General features: G+C 40.0%; 2 protein-coding genes across 3 annotated transcripts in view; both read left to right on the top strand.

The window, feature by feature from the left end:
- Positions 1–12682, top strand: part of LOC115779785 (E3 ubiquitin-protein ligase SMURF2-like) — a 72002-nt gene extending 59320 nt beyond the window's left edge. For both annotated transcript variants that reach the window (XM_030728597.1, XM_030728589.1), the window contains exons 12-20: positions 77–290; positions 5279–5382; positions 5500–5614; positions 7093–7271; positions 7951–8088; positions 8266–8386; positions 8545–8746; positions 9547–9622; positions 9801–12682. In XM_030728597.1, the coding sequence (XP_030584457.1) occupies positions 77–290; positions 5279–5382; positions 5500–5614; positions 7093–7271; positions 7951–8088; positions 8266–8386; positions 8545–8746; positions 9547–9622; positions 9801–9900 (1249 nt within the window). In that variant the 3' untranslated portion in view covers positions 9901–12682. The remainder of the gene's footprint in view (positions 1–76; positions 291–5278; positions 5383–5499; positions 5615–7092; positions 7272–7950; positions 8089–8265; positions 8387–8544; positions 8747–9546; positions 9623–9800) is intronic.
- A 969-nt stretch (positions 12683–13651) lies between these two features.
- On the top strand, positions 13652–18800 carry LOC115781660 (uncharacterized). The gene is made up of 7 exons (XM_030731451.1): positions 13652–14148; positions 15016–15188; positions 16645–16716; positions 17208–17304; positions 17639–17681; positions 17772–17847; positions 18024–18800. The coding sequence occupies exons 1-7, from the start codon at positions 13855–13857 to the stop codon at positions 18289–18291; spliced, it is 1023 nt and encodes a 340-aa protein (XP_030587311.1). The 5' UTR covers positions 13652–13854; the 3' UTR covers positions 18292–18800.
- The last annotated feature ends 771 nt before the right edge of the window (positions 18801–19571 follow it).

Raw genomic sequence — 19571 nt, 5'->3', positions numbered from 1 at the left:
TCCATCTATTCCCATGCTTTTCTCCCTTTAATCCATTCTTGACTGTTCATCTTCCACCCGGATTCACCCCCTTCAGCCATCCAACTCAGTTGAAGGACCAAGTTGGTCCTGGTGGCCCTCAGCAAGCCCTGTCCCCAGCCCAGTTACCAGAAGAGGCAGAGTGCCTGACAGTTCCCAAGTACAAGAGAGACCTGGTGCAGAAGCTGAAGATTCTGCGACAGGAACTTTCTCAGCATCAACCTCAGGCAGGCCATTGCCGCATTGAGGTCAGCCGTGAGGAGATCTTTGAGGTAAGGAACAAAGCAGCACAGTTGAATGACGGAATCATTTTCATACAGAAAAATGCATACAATCAAGTAGTATGAAGCTTTTCATAACCTTCATGCTTCTTAGATTGCAAAATAAACACAAACACTGCCTTTCTTTGTGTCCACAGTTCATAAACTGTCTGAGCTTTTATTTCTCTGAACTGTACTGGACCGCAAATATTTACCTAAAAATAGTTGTCATATTTATAAACATGGCACTCCAACATAAAAATTTTGTGCGCTTCAAACAATAACAGAAAACATCTGAAGGACGTCTGAATGCAGCCACAGACGTGAACGTACAAATTGTTCCTAATAACCAAGAATTTACTGTGAATTTGTATAATGTGCATAAAGTGAATCAACTGGCATTGAAAGCATCACATGGTGACCTGAAAAATCTAGCCATGACTGTTGCCCACACATAAAAAAGAATGTGCTCGCAATGCTTGCAAACCCAAATCTTTGCATTTTACTGGAATTTTTCACTCCATTTACAATGTGCACCAGAAATAGCCCATGGCAGCACAGAACCAGTACTCAGAGCTACTTTATGATTTCCAGGGAAAAGCAGAACAGAACGGCCTTCACAACACCACAAAAAAAAAAAAAAACTATTCCTCTGTTCCTTTTTTTTCTCCTCCTCTGCCTCTCTTTTTTGTGCTCTCCCAATCATTTGTTCTACCAAGGCAAAGGCATTCTTTCTGGATGATTTCAGCAGCTAAAGAGAAATGGGGAGGGGGTGAGGAAAGGAGCTCAGGCAGCAGTGGCAAGTATTTGTAGCCAGACGTAACTTCATAACTACAAGCTGAGCGATGAAGAATATGACTTCATTTCCCTTTGACGTGACAGCTTAGGAAGAACGTTTGAGAAAGTGTTAAAACCTAAAGTACAGATCCACTTGAGGTTTTCGTGCAGTGTTGCTTTGACAGTGACGGCTCTTGGCATGCGTTTTCTACTACAAACTGATTATTGATCGCAGTGGCCCTCCTTCACATTTTAATCCGTCCATTGTTACACCTGTTTGCTTAAATCACATGTCAAGCTCAATTTCCATAAATCACTCAACCAGTCAACAGAAAGTGAACAAAAAAGGTGCCTAATCATCATAGCATTTAGTCGAGCCAAGAATAAAGAATTTTGATTACAGTTCTGCACGTAGGCTACTGCACAGCTTACTCACAGCAGCTCTGTTTACAAGCCTGATATGACAGCTACTGGTAGAATAGATCAAACTATGCTGCTCAAAAAAATTAAAGGAACACTTTGAAAACCCATCAATTCTCAATGGGAAAAAAAATCATGCTAGATATCTATACTGATATGGACTGGGTAATGTGTTAGGAATGAAAGGATCCCACATCTCCTAGCGTAACTGCCTGTCTACTGGAATCTCCTTCATGCTCTTGAGACTGTGCTGGGAGATGCAGCAATCCTTCTGGCAATGGGATGTACTGATGTGCCATCCTGGAGGTGTTGAACTACCTGTGCAACTATTCCTGTTTTGGGGGTTGTCTAATTGTTGTCCCTGTAGTACAGCTGTTGTTAATTATATTAACACCAAAGCAGCTGAAACTGAATAGCAACCCCCCTCTGCTACTTAACTGAGCAGATCATTATCCCAGAAGTTTAATTGACTTGATGCTACACTCTGATTACAGTGTTCCTTTATTTATTTATTTTTTTGGAACATTATAGATCTTGATATAGAAGCACAATAAATAAACCTAAGTCAATAAACTTTGCAGGTTTTCCAAAAATCTCTGACTGAGGCATTTCGTCTGGTGAAATTCTCGCTTTGAGATTTGGCTTGGAGAAATGTAATTTGCTGCTCACCTCTTCACTGAAACCTCTGCTCCCTTCCACAGCTTTTTATTTTCTTGTGGATACACAGGCCTCTTTACAATAATAATAATAATAATAATAATAATAAATTTTTATTATTATTACTAATACTAATGTTAATGTTATTATTATTATTATTATTATTATTAATAATAATAATAATAATAATAATAATAATAATAATAATAATAATACATTTTATTTGTAAGGGCCTTTCATGATACCCAAGGACATTTTACAGGGGTTAAAATGAAAGAAATCACATAAAGCACAAACAGAAACTAAAATGATCAAAGGAACTAAGGCGAGTATGCAATCTTGAACAGGTAAGTTTTGAGTCATGATGTGAAACTTGAAGAGAGTCAATATTGCAAAGGTCTGGTGGGAGAGAGTTCCACAGCTGGGGAGCAGAGTGGGAGAAAGCTCTATTCCCATGGTACTGAGGCAGGCAGAGGGCACAGTAAGGTGGATAGAGGAGGAAGAATGGAGGGTTCGGGAAGAGGAGGTGATGTGAAGAAGTTCAGCTAGATAAGTAGGGGCGAGGTTGTGGATGGCCTTGAATGCGTACAGGAGGATTTTGAAATGAATTCTGAATTGAACTGGGAGCCAGTGGATCTGCTGTAGGACTGGGGTAATGTGGTGAAATGAGAGGGTTTTGGTGATAATGCGAGCGGCTGAGTTTTGAAGCTTCTGGAGGGATTTGTGAGGGAGGCCAAATAAACGGGAGTTACAGTACTGATGCTTTACTGATGCTGTACAGACCCAAGCTACAGTAAGGCTTTCTAAAATTTATGGAGAGCCTGAAGTGATGTGCCAGCCAGAATAAAACCAGTATAAACCCAATATTTAGGAAAGGACCAGTAGCTGTGCTGTGTTTCATTCTATATGTAATTTTATTTTAATTTTAATATGCAATTATTTCTCTTAAACAAGAAATGCTGTGAGGGTGGTCCTTTTCTTAAGTTGATATTACTCATAAAGTTACTGAGGTCTGCTATTCTTGAATCATATTTTGTCCTTATTTTAGCACCTTTCAGAATTAGGGGCTTCTTTTTCTGTTTTAGAGACAAGAAATATTCTATCAAACTTGTAGTTCAGCTAAATAATGGTCTTTAAGGACTTTCCCCATACTGGGAAACTGGTAACTTAGCTTCACTATGACGTCCCGTAGTAATGTTTTGGAGACTTTGTACATAAATATTTTTGTTTGTGCAACCACGTGCTGTAGTTGGAGGGGTAGTTTAAGACTCTGTAACTTCAGTTTACAGAATTAGTGTTTGTAATGAATTGCATCTTGCAGCTGACTCAGTGCAGCCTGGATCTGTCATGCTTTCACAGCTGCAGCAGTGTCGTTGCTGCTGTGGCAGGAGATTGTTTACTGCAAGGTGGCCTTTGAGTCTCTGGACTCCAGTTAGAGGACAGGAAGATTATTGTTGCAAGGGTCTGTTGTGCAGGAGCAGTACAGTGATGGGAGAATCAGAAGAGAATTTATGGTTTAGTTTGTTGTTAAAAGCAATATTTTAATAGTAATATTTAATGTTAGTAGTAATATTATTTTTATAGCATTTTAGGACTTTCACACAGGAGTGCAGAGCTTTCTGTTGAATTCAGTGGTTCATGTTTTGAAAACTTCTAGTGGGAGGACAGCAAAAATTCTGTAATAGTTTAGCTCATTCCATCATCACCCAAACTATGAAGCACTAGGAGGAGGAAGATAAGAGAGATAAGATAAGATTAAGATAGTGTTTATTTGTCACATGCACAGTTATACACAGTACAATGCACAGTGAAATGTATTTTGTACCTGCAACCATATATACACACACATATAAATAAGAAGAATAAAAATTAAAAAAAAAGTAATTCACACTATACACTATACTCTATATACTATACACTATACACTCTTTTATAAATTATAATATTTACATTGTGCAATAATGGTCCAGTTAGGGCTCAGAGTTGAGCAGACGGATGGCTTGTGGGTAAAAACTCTTCTTCAACCTTTCAGTCTTAGCCCTCAGGCAGCGGTAACGCCGGCCTGATGGGAGCAGGGAGAAGAGAGAGTGTCCGGGGTGGCTGGGCTGTTTTAGGATCTTCATGGCCCTCAGCCTGCACTGCTTGGTGTAAATGTCCTGCAGGTTGGGGAGGGTGGTTCTGATGGTCCGTTCAGCTGAACGAACCACCCTTTTTAGGGCCATGAAGTCCTGCTTGGTGCAGTTTCCCATCCAGGTGGTGATGCTCCCACGCATGATGCTCTCGATGGTGCAGGTGTAAAAGTTCCTGAGCACCTTGAGTGGGAGCTTGAAGTCTCTCAGCCGCCTGAGGAGGTAGAGACGCTGTCTGGCCTTCTTCACAGTGATGTTTATGTGATGAGTCCAGGACAGGTCCTGTGAGATGGTCACTCCCAGGTATTTGAAAGTGTCCACTCTTTCCACCTCAGCACCACTGATGACAAGTGGATGGTAGTCCCTCTGCTGCTTCCTGCTGAAGTCCACGATCAGTTCCTTTGTTTTGCTGACATTGAGCAGGAGGTGGAGATATAACTAAGGTACATTTACAGCAATCTGCCTGACTGTTCAAACACACACTTGACAGGTCTACTTAAGTGGAAACCTGTAAACAAAAGGGCTTTCCTCCTGAATTCTTGCTAGAGATACAACTTGCGTTGTGTAATTTGTTGAATTCAAACATACACTTTCAACTTTTTGCTTTCCCTGCATGCAGTCAGGTGGAAGCCTCGTTTCTATCTGCAGTGGGGGGTAGCTTTCAGAGCCTGAAGTGGTCAAACTTACTGAACTTTGACCCTGGAGTGCCAGAGCGCTCACAGGCTGCAGTGCACTCTGCTTGGCACAGTGACAGACTGCACAGGTTGTTCTGGTTTATTCCTGCAGTTTTATTTTCATGCTTTATGACTATCTCTGAAGGTGTATGTTGGTTCCTTTACCGTCTTTGGTTTGTTTGCACAGCATGTAATACACTTAGCCAACCAAAGTTGCAAAGTTTATTATTTTTCCAGTAAGTAAAGGTAGCAGCACCACTGGTCAAGTCATATTGGAGAAAAATGTGATATTGAAGCGTATCTTGTTTTATTAACCTGCAATATTATATTTGCTGAATCGTAGGAGTCATACCGGCAGGTGATGAAGATGCGCCCAAAAGATCTTTGGAAGAGACTTATGATCAAATTCAGAGGAGAAGAGGGACTGGATTATGGCGGAGTAGCTCGGTAATATGTCCAATGCTTTTTATTTTCCTGTGCTTTAAATATCAGCAAGCATGCATTTAAGCTTGTTAGTGTTATTTTGTATTCTATTTTCACACTGAATCCATATTTGTGCATTAGGGAGTGGTTGTACCTGCTGTCCCATGAGATGTTGAACCCCTACTATGGCCTCTTCCAGTACTCCAGAGATGATATCTACACTCTGCAAATTAACCCAGACTCTGCTGTCAACCCAGTAGGAATTATTTGGTTTAATAGACTTTGATAAGATCACTGTATTGCCAAATGTATTCACTCACCCATCCAAATCACTAAATTCAGGTGTTCCAGTCACTTTCATGGCCACAGGTGTATAAAACCAAGTACCTAGGCATGCAGACTCCCTCCCTCCCTCAGGAGCTCAGTGAATTCCAGTGTGGTATCGTTACAGGATGCCACCTGTGCAACAAGTCAAACCATGAAATTTCCTCACTACTAAATATTCCACAGTCAACTGTTAGTGGTATTATAACAAAGCAGAAGCAATTGGGAATGACAGCAAATCAGTCATGAAGTGGTAGGCCATGTAAAATGATGTCAGCGCATGCTGAGGTGCACGATGTGCAGAGGCCGCCAACTTTCTACAGTCAATCGCTACAGACCTCCAAATTTCATGTGGCCTTTAGATTACCTCAAGAACAGTGTGTAGAGAGATTCATGGAATGGCAGATCTTGGATGATCAGCTGCATCCAGGTTTTACATCACCAAGCGCAATGCAATATGTTGGATGTAGTGGTGTAAAACGCACTGCCACCGGACTCTGGAGCAGTGTTCTCTGGAGTGACAAATCACGCTTCTCCATCTGGCAACATTTTGGACAGTTTCATGGTCCCAGCACTGTGGGAATAGTTTGGGGATGGCCCCTTCCTGTTCCACTCTAACTGCACACCAGTGCACAAAGCAAGGACCATAAAGACATGGATGAGCGAGTTTGGTGTGGAAGAACTTGACTGGCCTGCACACAGAGTCCTGACCTCAACCCAACAGAACCTTTGGGATGAATTAGAGTGGAGACTGCAAGCCAGACCTTCTTGTCCAACATCAGTCTGACCCCACAAATGTGCTTCTGGAAGACTGGTCAAAAATTCCCATAAACACTCCTAAACCTTGTGGAAAGCCTTCCCAGAAGAGCTAAAGCTGTTATAGCTACAAAGGGTGTGCCGACATCATATTAAACCCTAAGGATTAAGAATGGGATGTCACTCGAGTTCATATGTGTGTGAAGGCAGATGAGCAAATACTTTTGGCAATATAGTGTGTGATATAGTGTGATTATGTATGTAAACCACCAATCACTGGAGACAAACGTGAAATGGGTTGTTAGGATATCTACACTGATTGTGGCAGGACAACTTCAGCTTTAAATGTTCAAGCTTAATTTGGGTAACGTTTTTTAAATGCTTGCCAGGTTTGACATATGTATTTAATGTGGATGTAAAACGCTAATAAAAGATTAGTTAAAATTAATCGTTAAATAATTGTCAAAATTCTCTAGTCTTATACCTTTGTTTTGGTAAATTGTTTTTCTGCTATGTATTTGGATGCAAAGTAGCAAATGATTTCCTCTCCTGAGTATACATCATTGGTATCAGCTTAGTGTTAAAAACTTAAACTGATGTGATAAGCTATGAAATAAAATTCTGTTTGTTAATATAACCTTTTTCAATCTGCAGGAGCACCTGTCATACTTCCACTTTGTGGGTCGCATCATGGGCATGGCAGTGTTTCACGGCCACTACATTGACGGAGGCTTCACTCTGCCCTTCTACAAACAGCTGCTAGGAAAACCGATCACGCTGGACGATATGGAATCTGTTGATCCTGACCTACACAACAGCCTCGTCTGGATTTTGTGAGATCCATTATGTTCATTTAATTTTATTTGTTTTCTAAATGCTCTACAATGGCAACCCAAAGTTGAGAGCATCGTAAGATCCAAGAGTTTTTCTTTTAAAGCATACGCAACAAAATAAAACTAATTTTACAGATACTTTGACATAAAAAAATATATTAAAGATATTTCTCCCAGGTGTTTCATGCATGCAGAAAACTCAGAGCAAATGTACTTAAGAACCACACACAATCCAAACCACAATCCAAACCTGTCCTCACCCAGTCTCATGACTGCAGCGTCCCCTGCTGCCAGATGGACTGAACATCAGATCTCGAAAATGAACAACCTTGCAGATTTAGTCCTTCACTTGCAGCTTTTTTAAAAGTACATTGATGGTGTATCATGTGTCAGTTTTAGCCTGATTAGTGCAAAAACTGCATTTTATTTTTTTGGTTTTTGGCTGATGCAGTCATGTCGGTTTAGTAGTATTTCTCGCTGAGACATCATTGAGCATGTGAAGGTGAATATTGGGGGAAAATACTTTGCAGTGCTTACATGACAGGACAAAATGTGATGATGATGACTGTAAAAATACCACCGTCTCTTCTTTAATCCTGGAAAAATAAAGAGAGGAAAACAGAATCAATGAGTTGGTACTCATCACTACATCCTTTATTTTTGCTTACTTTCCACTCAGGGACAATGATATCACTGGCGTCCTGGACCACACTTTCTGTGTGGAGCACAATGCTTATGGAGAAATCATCCCACATGAACTCAAGCCCAATGGGAAGAGTATCCCTGTGACAGAAGACACCAAGAAAGAATATGTCCGGTATGGACAATGTGCAGCATGCAGCCAAGTTTAATTTGAACCCACATAAGCTCACCCTATTTACACTTTTCTGCACTATTGTTGTTAATACAGTGTCAAATGGTGGCTCTGTATCTCCTGTCACGGTGTGATAAATTCAACATACACTCCTCTGTGTTTCCTCTTTGCTCTCTGCAGGTTGTATGTGAACTGGCGTTTTCTTCATGGCATTGAAGCTCAGTTTCTGGCCCTGCAGAAGGGTTTCAATGAGGTTATCCCACAGCATCTGCTCAAAGCCTTTGACGAGAAGGAATTAGAGGTACTGTAGATGACAGAGCCATCTAGTTACAGTGGTATCTCTTCTTTAAAAAAAATATACACAAATATCATCATGTATGATTAAATTGATGGGATTAATGCTCTTTCAGGTATTGTAAAAAAATTTCCACAATGACCTAAAAGTTTCTCTCCTTGCAGTTAATTGTGTGTGGCCTGGGAAAGATCGATATTGCTGACTGGAAGGCCAACACCCGTCTGAAGCATTGCACCCCTGACAGCAACATTGTCAAGTGGTTTTGGAAAGCTGTGGAGTCATTTGACGAGGAGAGGAGGGCCCGGTTACTGCAGTTTGTTACTGGCTCATCCAGAGTCCCACTGCAAGGCTTCAAGGCTTTACAGGGTACTTAACCTGACTAAGTCTGTGTTCCCATCGGTTCTCTACTTGCAGTTCTAAAGATTTTCTAGGTCAATTTTTGGAGAGTAGAATCCCAGTTTTTGTTTTAGGTTCCTGTAGTCTTTGAGTCGTGATATTACTTTCTGCCCACACTACAAATGAGTATCTCCTTCAGTTTTCTTTTTAATTTTAACTAAAGTAATGATGTGATTTTTTTTTTTTGGACAACAAAGAATACAGAAAAACACGACCAAATTAAAAAGGAAGCAGGACTTTATTAGCAGTGATGTGGTGAGTAACTTATTAAAGTGGGCCCATCACGCTCAGTTGCAGCTCCATATGTTTATGTATTCTTGGACTCTATTAGAGTAATTACATATGAGTCACGGTTCAAAATAACCCTTATTTGTCTTCTGTTGGGCTTCAGTGCAGCCACTCAATTCCTCTGCTGTCTCAAACAAGTTGTTTTATCTGCTCTCCCTTTAAGCCAGCTTTCTTCTGATTGACTGACCCTCACAAACATGAGTTGGGAGGGGTGACTGTGTTTACTGCCATACCTGCATGCCTGTTGTGACCATAAGGTCATCCCCTTTTTAATCTAAGAATTTAGGGGAAAATGCTGAAATCAGGTGTTCATAGCAGTCTGAATCCTGAGCGTGTTTACACTTGTGTACTTAGTATTTGAAACTTGTATAAACTGAACATCCACCACTGTGTCAGTTTAAGGAAAACCATAATAGGTTCACTTTAACAGCAGGATGGTGCCAAACTGGAGCTGATGGATTCTGTTTGTGCGCTGATTGCAGGTGCTGCAGGGCCCAGACTCTTCACCATCCATCAGATTGATGCCAACACCAATAACCTGCCCAAAGCCCATACCTGGTATGTGTGACGTATATCTGCAGAAACAATACTTGCACATATTTAACAGGAACAAAAAATCTTTGATAATTTTAGGAATACAAAATAATCCTTTAAATGATTCTGGCACATGTCAAAATGCTCCTATGTGTCAAAAGGCCTGTCCCTGGGATTCAGTCTGTTTTTCCTCTTTCTCCAGCTTTAACCGGATTGACATTCCGCCCTATGAGAGCTATGACAAGCTATACGACAAGCTACTGACAGCGATCGAGGAGACGTGTGGCTTTGCGGTGGAATGAGAGCCAGTTTGGAGTGTATGAACATGTGTAACTGTGCAGGACTATAGCGGACTACTTTTGTCACTGTGACGTGCCGACAGATTCACTTTGAGTGTGCGTCCAGGCTACAGTCTTCCTCTTCTCTCACCACTGTCCACATTCTTCCCTTATCGATACGTTTGAACAGCTGCTATGGAGTCCTCCCTGTCATTGTCAGCATCTTAAAAAATTCTTTGTTTGAAAAATTCCTCCCAGATATTTAGCAGCCATTATACTTCTTTGTTTGTTTTGCTGTTTTTTACTGACTGATCCATGTCATGCTACTGAATCTTTGACACTGCAGGTAGCCACACACACACACACACACACACACCCCTTAGGTGCCACCTTAATCTCAACAGATAACACCTTCCGATTCTCCTGGAGCTGGTGCACTTGATCTTGTAGGAGTGCCACGAATTGATCCTACCTCGGTGTACTGCGTCGATATCGATAGGGTTTCCATTTCAGAATGCTACATGTTCATAATTAGTTTGATTTTCACACCAGCAGTCATTTCGTAACTGTTAAGTCATGTCACATCTGAGCAGTGAGCATGTCATTTTGAAGTGGAACTCATCACGACTGAGTCGTGTGTCGGTCCCGTGTTTTGTGGCGTTTTGAGGGATGGACTCTGGTGACGAAGAATTTTCAGTAATCTTTTCTCCGTAAATCACTGCAGTGTAGCCACAGTTCGTGTAAGTACGTATGTTTCTGCATGTGTCCAAGTAAAAAGTAGACACGTCGTAGCTGCCCTTAATTTCCTCACCGAATCCAGTTCATCTTCCTTTTCCCTCTCGTTCACACATTTGTCTCGAGCAGCATGTCTGTTTCTTTTCTTTCTTTTTTTTTCTTTTTTTTTATATCCAGGCAAGCTTGCCTCAACCCACTTAATGTCAAAACATATGTGAAAAGAGCACAGGTGTCCACGGTATGAGGCTCGACAAAAAGCTGTTCAGGGCAGTTTTCTGATTTCAGTCACATCATCAGTTTAAACAGGCAGAAGTTTTTCTCTCTCTATCTCTTGTCACTTTAGAGCACTTTACAAACTGAGCAGTAATAGCAGGAGTGCTTTCTTCACATTAGATTCAGATATATGTTTCATTTGCTATACAACTACATTTGAAATATTCAGAGTAAAAAGTATCTATACACCTGTAATTTTTAAGTATATATGTACAAATACATAGTTATTTTGTATATTGTTGCTTGTTCTTTCTGTTCAGTTTAAATGCAAGCATGTTGATGTCTGTCACAGACCTCTTTGCATTCTCAGGTGAAGTTGTCCTTTTTCTTTTTTTTTTTTTATTTTACATTAGGCTAGTATGTGAGGAGGGGATAAAACTGTATACAGGGGCCCTTTCTGTAAACCTTTAAAACTTAGCAGTTTAAAGTGACATTTTCTTTTGCTCTTTCACTGTCACTTCTTAACAAAAATACCTTCTCACAGGAGACCACATTTGCTGCTCTGGAGGTCTGCTAGCACAGACAGCGATGTTTTTTCACATGTAGGGGGACAACTTTCAGCTTGACAACGTTAATTTTGTTTTCAATCAAAGACTCTGCTGGTGCTGTTGGTAACTTGAGATCTTAAGAGCTGCAAATGCTGAAGGTTGACTGCTGCTGATCTCCGGGGGTGCTACATGGTGAAAATGTTTAACCAAAATGAAAAGTCACAGAAAACTAGAGAGGCGAACAGCAAAGCCTCCATCCAAAAAATAAAAACACTGCATGAATGGATGCTTGAGATTAAAGCCTATTTAATTGTTCCTCTTAGAAAACTTTTTAACTTGGAAAGAATCTAATAAATGTTCTTTTTTTTTTTTTTTTTAATATGTACTCTGCATTTATTTGCAGGTATCCCTCACATCATAAACCGTTTTTTTTTCCTTTTGTTCAGCATGAGACAAAACAAATAAAAGTGAGTGCATTGAAAACATGGTTTTTGTCCAGTCATAGAGATATTTGATTTTACCTTTAAAAACTTTACTCAGATCTGGAAAATAAATGCATTACAAGGGTTATTTTTTTTTCTTTGCACACATTATGCATACTTGGACTCCCAAGTTATAATCCAAAACTTCCTTCTATTTACCAAATAGTTATTGGACTAAATATTTTTCTTTATTAGATGACATATATAGACTCACGTGTGTTTGTCCAGAGTACACAGTCCACTTCTGCTCTTTGTTGCTGCCTTTAGTTTTTCAGACGGTTTAGTCTTCCGTACAAAAATTGTTGGCTCCGAGCGCTTCCAGATGAGGGGAAAGTCACCCCCCACCCCTGTTAAGCAGCCAAATTGATCAGACAGTCTCAACAATTTTACAGATAAACGATCTTTTGAAGCAACATCTGCAATACAAAAAGCTCAAAACTTAAATCTGGTTCGGGTCAAAACTGTGCACTTGAAAGAGCAACTGGTTACAAACCACAAGTTATTTAGTGTTCAGCAGACTCTCCCCTTTAATTCCTCTGTGTGTGAGTGGGTTAATGACTTTTGATGGAAATCAGTACAAAACAAATCCTTTTTTTAAAAAAACAAAACAAAAAACTGCACCATTTTTTCCTTTTGAATTCTGTTTTTGTATTTATTATTACAGTATATGTTTGCATAGTTTTTAACATCAGCTGCTCTGTGAGTTTGTAACTGACACCTGTACATAAAGACAATAAAGAAGCAAAGTCATAAACTTCTTGTACCCTTGCAGAAGGCTGAGCAATAAAACTGTGCTGTTTGGACCTAACAGCATTATGTTTTATAGAATCATGTGTTACTGTCTTTTTTTTTTTTTTTGCTGCTGCAACATTATGATTGTTTTGCTGGGTTGAGTAGTCAGGAGGAACTGAAATCTTCTACTCTAAGTTGGCAAAATATTTAATCAGAATTCATTGAAGTGTATAAAATTAGCCTAGGAGACACTGGGCATGATTTTAAGACTCATGAGCCCCGTTCCCCCATGCATATGTATTTCTTGAAAAGTGTAAAGATTATTTTATCTAAGTGTTCTGCAGAGTGGTGATTCAAGAATTTAGACACTCTAAGTAAAAGTCATAATCCTACTTAAGTAGTTACTTCCAAGGTTTTTGCATTAAGATATACATAAAGTAAATGTACACTGCTCCAAACATTTAAAGGAACACTTTGAAAACACAGAGGTGCAACCTGACAGGATTGGATGGAGCAAAACATAATGTCCCAGAGGTGTTCTATTGGATTTAGGTCAGGTGAGCATGGGAGCCAGACCAGTAAGTAGTATCAATTCCTTCATCCTTCAGGAACTGCCTGCATACTGTCACCACATGAGGCCGGGCATTATTATTCACCAGGAGGAGCCCAGGATCCACTGTGTCAGTGTAGGGTCTGGGATTGAGTCCAAGGATTTCAGCCTGATAGGTAATTGCAGTCAGGGTACTGTTGCCTAGCTTGTAGAGGTCTGTGTACCCTCAGGTCACCCACACTATTAAGTCTGTTTCTGATTGTTTGGTTAGAGACATTCACGCCAGTGTTCTGCTAGAGGTTATTTTGTGGGGCTCTGGCAGTGCTCATCCTGTTCCTCCCTTCACAAAAGTACCTTCTACAGCTCTGTCCAGCTCTCAGTAACTACCTGTCTCCTGGAATCTCTTAAAGGGGACATATCATACAAAATCCACTTTTTTTTTTTTAGCTCTTAAATTACTTTTTTTGTGTACTTTGAGTGTCTGAGTGCAGGAAATTTAAATGTATTCTCTCCCGGTGCTGCGTAGATAGCTTTATATTCTTTTTGGGTCATATTTTTCAGTCTGTTCAGTTTTCTCTATTCTGTTACGTCACAGTATTTCCTGTGGAACTGCTAAACAAGGGCATGGACTTCCGGCTAACAATCTCGTGAATCCTCCATTTTTTTTAAAAAAAAAAATTTTTTTTTTTTCGCAGCGATTTTGTAGTCCAGTTCAGTAATGCCGAAGTTGCAAGCAGACAAGTCAAAATGTTCGGTTGTTGGGTGTATTAACCCACACGATTCCTTACATCGCCCCCCGGCATCAGAGCATATTCGAAGTGAATGGTTAAATTTTATTTTTTTCGGAAATGTACCCACATCAGTGAGGAAAGTGTTCCGTGTTTGCGCGAAACACTTCAAGGACGAGTGCTTCAGCAACCTCCGCCAGTATCAAGAGGGATTTGCCGAAAGACTTCATCTGATTGAGGGGTCAGTTCCTTCTCTCTACAGAAACCACGGACACAGCAAAGCGGTAAGCTCTAAATAACACTAAAATGGCAACAAACTTTATTTTAAACATTAATTTTGTGTGTTGATATGACGTCCTGGCCATTGTTTTGATAGCAGTAGCATTGTGCCTTCTGCTTCTGTTAGTGCTGTGTGCTAGCTTTTAGCTCCTTGAGGATATAAGTGTACTGCATGTTTTGAATAACATTATTTGGCTTTGTGTTTGCCGTTTTTGTCCTGGGATTCAGTCACGTTCTTGACGCTCGCGTTAGCTAACTCCTTAACTATGTCGAGGCTTTGTTTACATCATTCATATGTGAATAAAAAGCTCCTCTGCCGGTACCTAATCGTATCCCTGTTATCAAACTACATTAATGGCCGAACGGGGTAGAGTGGAACGCTCTGCGACCTGGAGGGGGCGGGGCGTGAAATGTCTCATTCACATTTAAAGAGACCGCACCAAAACGAGCTGCTCTAAGACGCACGTTAAGAGAGGGGTCTGTGGAGCTACAATAACGAGGAATTCAGACCAAAGCATTGCAGTTCTACTTTATATAGACCACAAGTCAATGATTTACATGTGAAAAGGAAGGATTTAAAAGTATGATATGTCTATTTTAATGGAAAAACCAATATTGTACTCATCTATATGTACATTAGTATGTTCCAACAAAATGACATTCTTATAACTTATAATAGAATTAACGCATTAAAAAAAAAAAAAATACAGAGGACCAGGCACCGGTTTGTGGAAGCCGCCACCTTGAATGCAGAGACTGCCCACATACGTAGCGCGGAGAGGCGGAGTTAAAGACCCGCAGGCTTTTCTAATTAGTGTCTGCACCTTCAGAGTCAAAATATGAAGGATCATATGTATTTTTCATCATCTCAGAATGGGTTCCCTTCATCAAAGAAGCAAAAACGCGAAGGAAAGAAACAACGTAACTGGCGTCAGGATAAAACCACAGTCAAAATTGGCACAGTAGCCTTTCCCGGATGGAAGGAGTTGCGGAGAGAGAAGGATTTTAAAAGTGACGCCGAAGTTGCCAGCTTTCTGCTCAACAGGTAATTCAACCTAACAGAAAAAAAATTATTTAACCTTTTTTTTTTTTAAAAAAGTGCTTTTTGGTGGCTTGAATCTGCTGGGTAAGAAAACAATTCAGTTTAGTTGCACATCAATATTTGTTTCACTGCCACCAGGGATGAATTTTTCCATCACAAAGAGGAAGTACGCCAGCAAACAAATTAAGTAGTTAGCCTGTCCTTAGGGGAGCATAGCAGATATACAAACTGTTTCAACACAACCACACAAAGGGGAAAAATAAAATTTTGGGGTTTTTGGAAGCAAAGAAAGCGAAGAGATGGGATAAGCTGAGAGTCAACCTGGAGAAAGTGTTTAAAAACTATTTAAGCATAAAAATTCAAAACCATAAATAATACAGCTTCCTCCCCTGCACCAAAGAATAAAACGGTTAAATGTGGATTATTAAACATTAGGTCTGTCTCTTCCAAGTCCCTGTTAGTAAATGATTTAATAATTGATCAACATATTGATTTATTCTGCCTTACAGAAACCTGGTTACAGCAGGATGAATATGTTAGTTTAAATGAATCAACACCCCCGAGTCACAGTAACTGATAGAATGCTCAGAGTACAGGTCGAGGAGGAGGATTAGCTGCAATCTTCCATTCCAGCTTATTAATTAATCAAAGACCCAGACAAAGTTTTCATTCTTTTGAAAGCCTGACTCTTAGTCTTGTCCATCCTAATTGGGAAAATCAAAAACCTGTTTTATTTATTATCTATCGTCCACCTGGTCCTTACTCAGAGTTTCTGTCTGATTTCTCAGACTTTTTATCTGGTTTAACATCCATGTAGATGCTGAGAATGACAGCCCCAAAACTGCATTTAATCTATTATTAGATTCAATTGGCTTCTCTCAAAATGTAAAGGAGCCCACCCACCACTTTAATCATACTCTGGATCTTGTCCTGACATATGGCATAGAAACTGAAGACCTAACAGTATTCCCTGAAAGCCCCCTCCTGTCTGATCATTTCTTAGTAACATTTACATTTACTTTAATGGATTACACAGCAGTGGGGAATAAATTTTATTACAGTAGAAGTCTTTCTGAAAGTGCTGTAACTAAGTTTAAGGATCGAATTCCTTCATTGTTATGCTCTTCAGTGCCATGTGCCAACACAGTGCAGAGCAGCTACCTAAACTCTGCTCCCAGTGAGGTCGATTATCTCGTCAATAGTTTTACATCCTCACTGCGTGTGACTTTGGATACTGTGGCTCCTCTGAAAAGGAAAGCTTCAAATCAGAAGTGCCTGACTCCGTGGTATAATACGCAAACGCACAGCTTAAAGCAGATAACCCGTAAGCTGGAGAGGGAATGGCGTCTCACTAAATTAGAAGATGCTCAGCTTTATGCTAAAGTAGAGACCACTCTCCTTCTGTGTGTCCTCGTGCTGCTTGTTTCCATGTAAATGAATTGCCTTGTTTTATGACTAGTTATCGTCAGACCACATCAGCAAGTCGATCTGAACTGCCGAGCCTCAAAGAAAGCTCATCTGCTGAATCCCGGTAAGAAGGTCTGTGTGCAAATGTTATAATATAAAGTATTATTGTAAATAAACATTCAAATTGTTTCTTTTCCTTTTTTATTTCCTTCATTTCGTTTTGAAAGTGAAAAAGCTGGAACATGGGTATGTTTACCGCCACCTTACATCACCCTTTCTTTTAACAAAACTCTGCTGCCAGCTCATCAACTGCAGAGCTTTTCCATGCTTTTGTGTCCACAATCCAGACTGTTTTGAAACGTGCTGCTGGCAATTTTTTTTTTTTGTTTGTTTCCAAAAAACAAAACTTCGCAGTTTCAACATTTAAAGAATTTTCAGATTATTTCTTCCTGTTTTTTACATTTCACAGCATCTCAATTTTTTTGGACACAAGGTTGTGTGATGAATACGTGTTTTTAAAAAAAAAAAAAAGTTTAAAAAGGAAAAACCAAATAACACAAGGTTGAATTCCTGGCTTCTTTTTTTTTTTTCCCCCCTTTATTGTTGTCTGTTCAGTCAAAGTGTGTGCCGTGAAGATCAATTTGGGATGAGTTTATCAAATGAAGCTGAAAAGGAAAAAGATTCTTCTATCCAGTCAACGAGAAATGGAAAGGTAAAAATGACTGTGTGGTCCCTCGTGTTGAACAGCCACAATTTGCTTATCAATCCATTTTTGCAACTTTTCTGTCCAAAACAATCAAAAATTGTTTTGTAGCATGGTAATATGAACATTTTTGAATTTTTGGACCATTACGGAAACAAAACAATCAAACTAAACTTGGAATGAGCTTTAAAAAAAAAAAAAAAAAAAGATTATCAAGTACATTGCATCAAAGCCGAACTGACTTTGGTCAAAACACAGCTGTTTTTCTTTTATTGTCTTTGCACTATAAATCAGACTTCTGCCTAACTGCTCTGCTGACAGGTTCCTTGTCTTATATTTTCAGGAGCTGAGGAAAAAAGATGCAAGCAAAAATGAAGAAAATGGAGGTGAGAAGTTTTCACTTTAGCCCCCCCCCCCCCCCAAAAAAAAGCAAAATGCATTATTTCAAGTGTAACTTATGTAAAATCTACAAACAGCTCAAGAAGATGGAAACAGAAAATTCAGGACCTCATTAAGTGTGGGAGATGGACGCCATCTGGTTGACTTGGGAAGGTATGCTGCTGTGAGGCTCCATCAGCAGGTTTTTGTTCATTTTTCCAACACGTGTGTTCCTCAGATGTATTACTGTATCATCTTTCGCGACTTCCAGAGACATGATTTCTGTAGTCTGTTTACAGACATCAGAGCCTTCATATAGTTAACTGCTGCATGTTTTCGGACCCCTTCAGTTCATCAGAGATCATTGTGGATGAAGAGTGCATCCTCCAGCTGCTCGAGTCATGCCGAGAATGCAGCAGACAGTGTACAGTGAGGAAAGCGGTCAAAGGACTGAAGCTGGTTGTTTACCAGGAGTGCGGTTTCTGCAAGAGCCGCTGTAAGTGGACCAACCTGCCGGATGATGATGATGACAAAGACGATGGTTATTTCCAGATTGATGGGAAAGAGTCAGCAAATAAACGGAGCACAGCAGTATCACCAAGAAGTAGCACTAGCTGAGGAGATGTCATGGATGATATTAATCTGAGAGGACTGTCACTGCACTGGAGCAAGAATATGATTCACAGTGGATGAAGCATCTCATTGTGGAGCTACCAATCAAAAAAAAAAAAAACACCTGATACAGGTGGGAGAGTGGTTGGATAAGCTTAACATAGCTGGTGTGTAATTCTGTGTGGTGGCACACACCACACAGAATTACTGACACTCATTCTCAGCTAGATCGTCTGCAGCTTACCACAGGTTCATGTTTAAAACTCACTTGATCTTATTCCTTGTTAAACGTCTGTGGACTTTAACATAGTGTTTGGGTTTGTTTCTGCAAATTCACACTGACAACAGTTGATGGATAAGAAGATTCCCTGAAGAAAGGTGGACTGTGCTCTCGATACAATTTCTTGTGAAAAATGCTCTTTTCAGCATCTTCTGCTCCTCTTCCAATTTTGTAACTTAAGATATTTGCTAAGGAAAAGACTGTAGACACTGTTTTAAAAGATGTTTCAAATTGTTGTGTTTTTTATTTTGTTACTGATTACACTCTCTGCCTCGGTTACTCTGTGGTCTCAGTGACCTGACTGGTTTTAAGGCTACCCAGCAAGTTAAAAAATTAAACCACTTCCCTCTCCTTCCATTTAAATAGCCAAATTTGGCAATGGCTACAAGTAATAGTTTGTCCTCTGAAAGGTGATTTGAAGTGTCTGCTGCCTGGTTGCCCATTAGTGGCATTGCTCTCTCTGACCTGGGATGCCATGCTTCTTGAGAAGTCAACCTTTGCATAATGACATGCAGTCATTATGCAAACTAAAAACAGGCAGAAAGGAGATACTCTACACACTCACAGCTTTTACACAAGCAACCACATTCACACAGCACTTAATTCTATGCTTTTACCTCTGACACTCACACATGGATGAGGCCTAGCAGACTCCACATCACAATGTGGCCATTACCCGGGTGGATGACTCATTAATAAAAACAGTTGTTATGAAGGGGCAAACTAAGGTTAAGCCTTGTTTTGTTTTTTTAAAACCAGACTGTAAACATGATTTTTAATGCTGTAATGTTGGATATCGTAAACATGGGGATTGCCTCCCTTTTGTAACCAGCCAATGGGAGTAGGAATTGCAGTGTTTCCCATTTCCATGCTGGCATTATTTTCCAAGTCCAGAGGTTTCAAATTACTAGGTGACTTAGTCTGCCTCCTGAGCCACAGCAGACCCTTACCTGCTTTAGATTTGTAATGTAAGGTAAAGCTATATAGTTATAAGATTTTTATTGAT

This window comes from Archocentrus centrarchus, chromosome 1 (assembly GCF_007364275.1).
Source record: "Archocentrus centrarchus isolate MPI-CPG fArcCen1 chromosome 1, fArcCen1, whole genome shotgun sequence".
Taxonomy (NCBI): domain Eukaryota; kingdom Metazoa; phylum Chordata; class Actinopteri; order Cichliformes; family Cichlidae; genus Archocentrus; species Archocentrus centrarchus.
The sequence above is the reverse complement of the archived record's forward strand: the minus strand, read 5'-3'. Positions and strand labels throughout refer to the sequence as shown.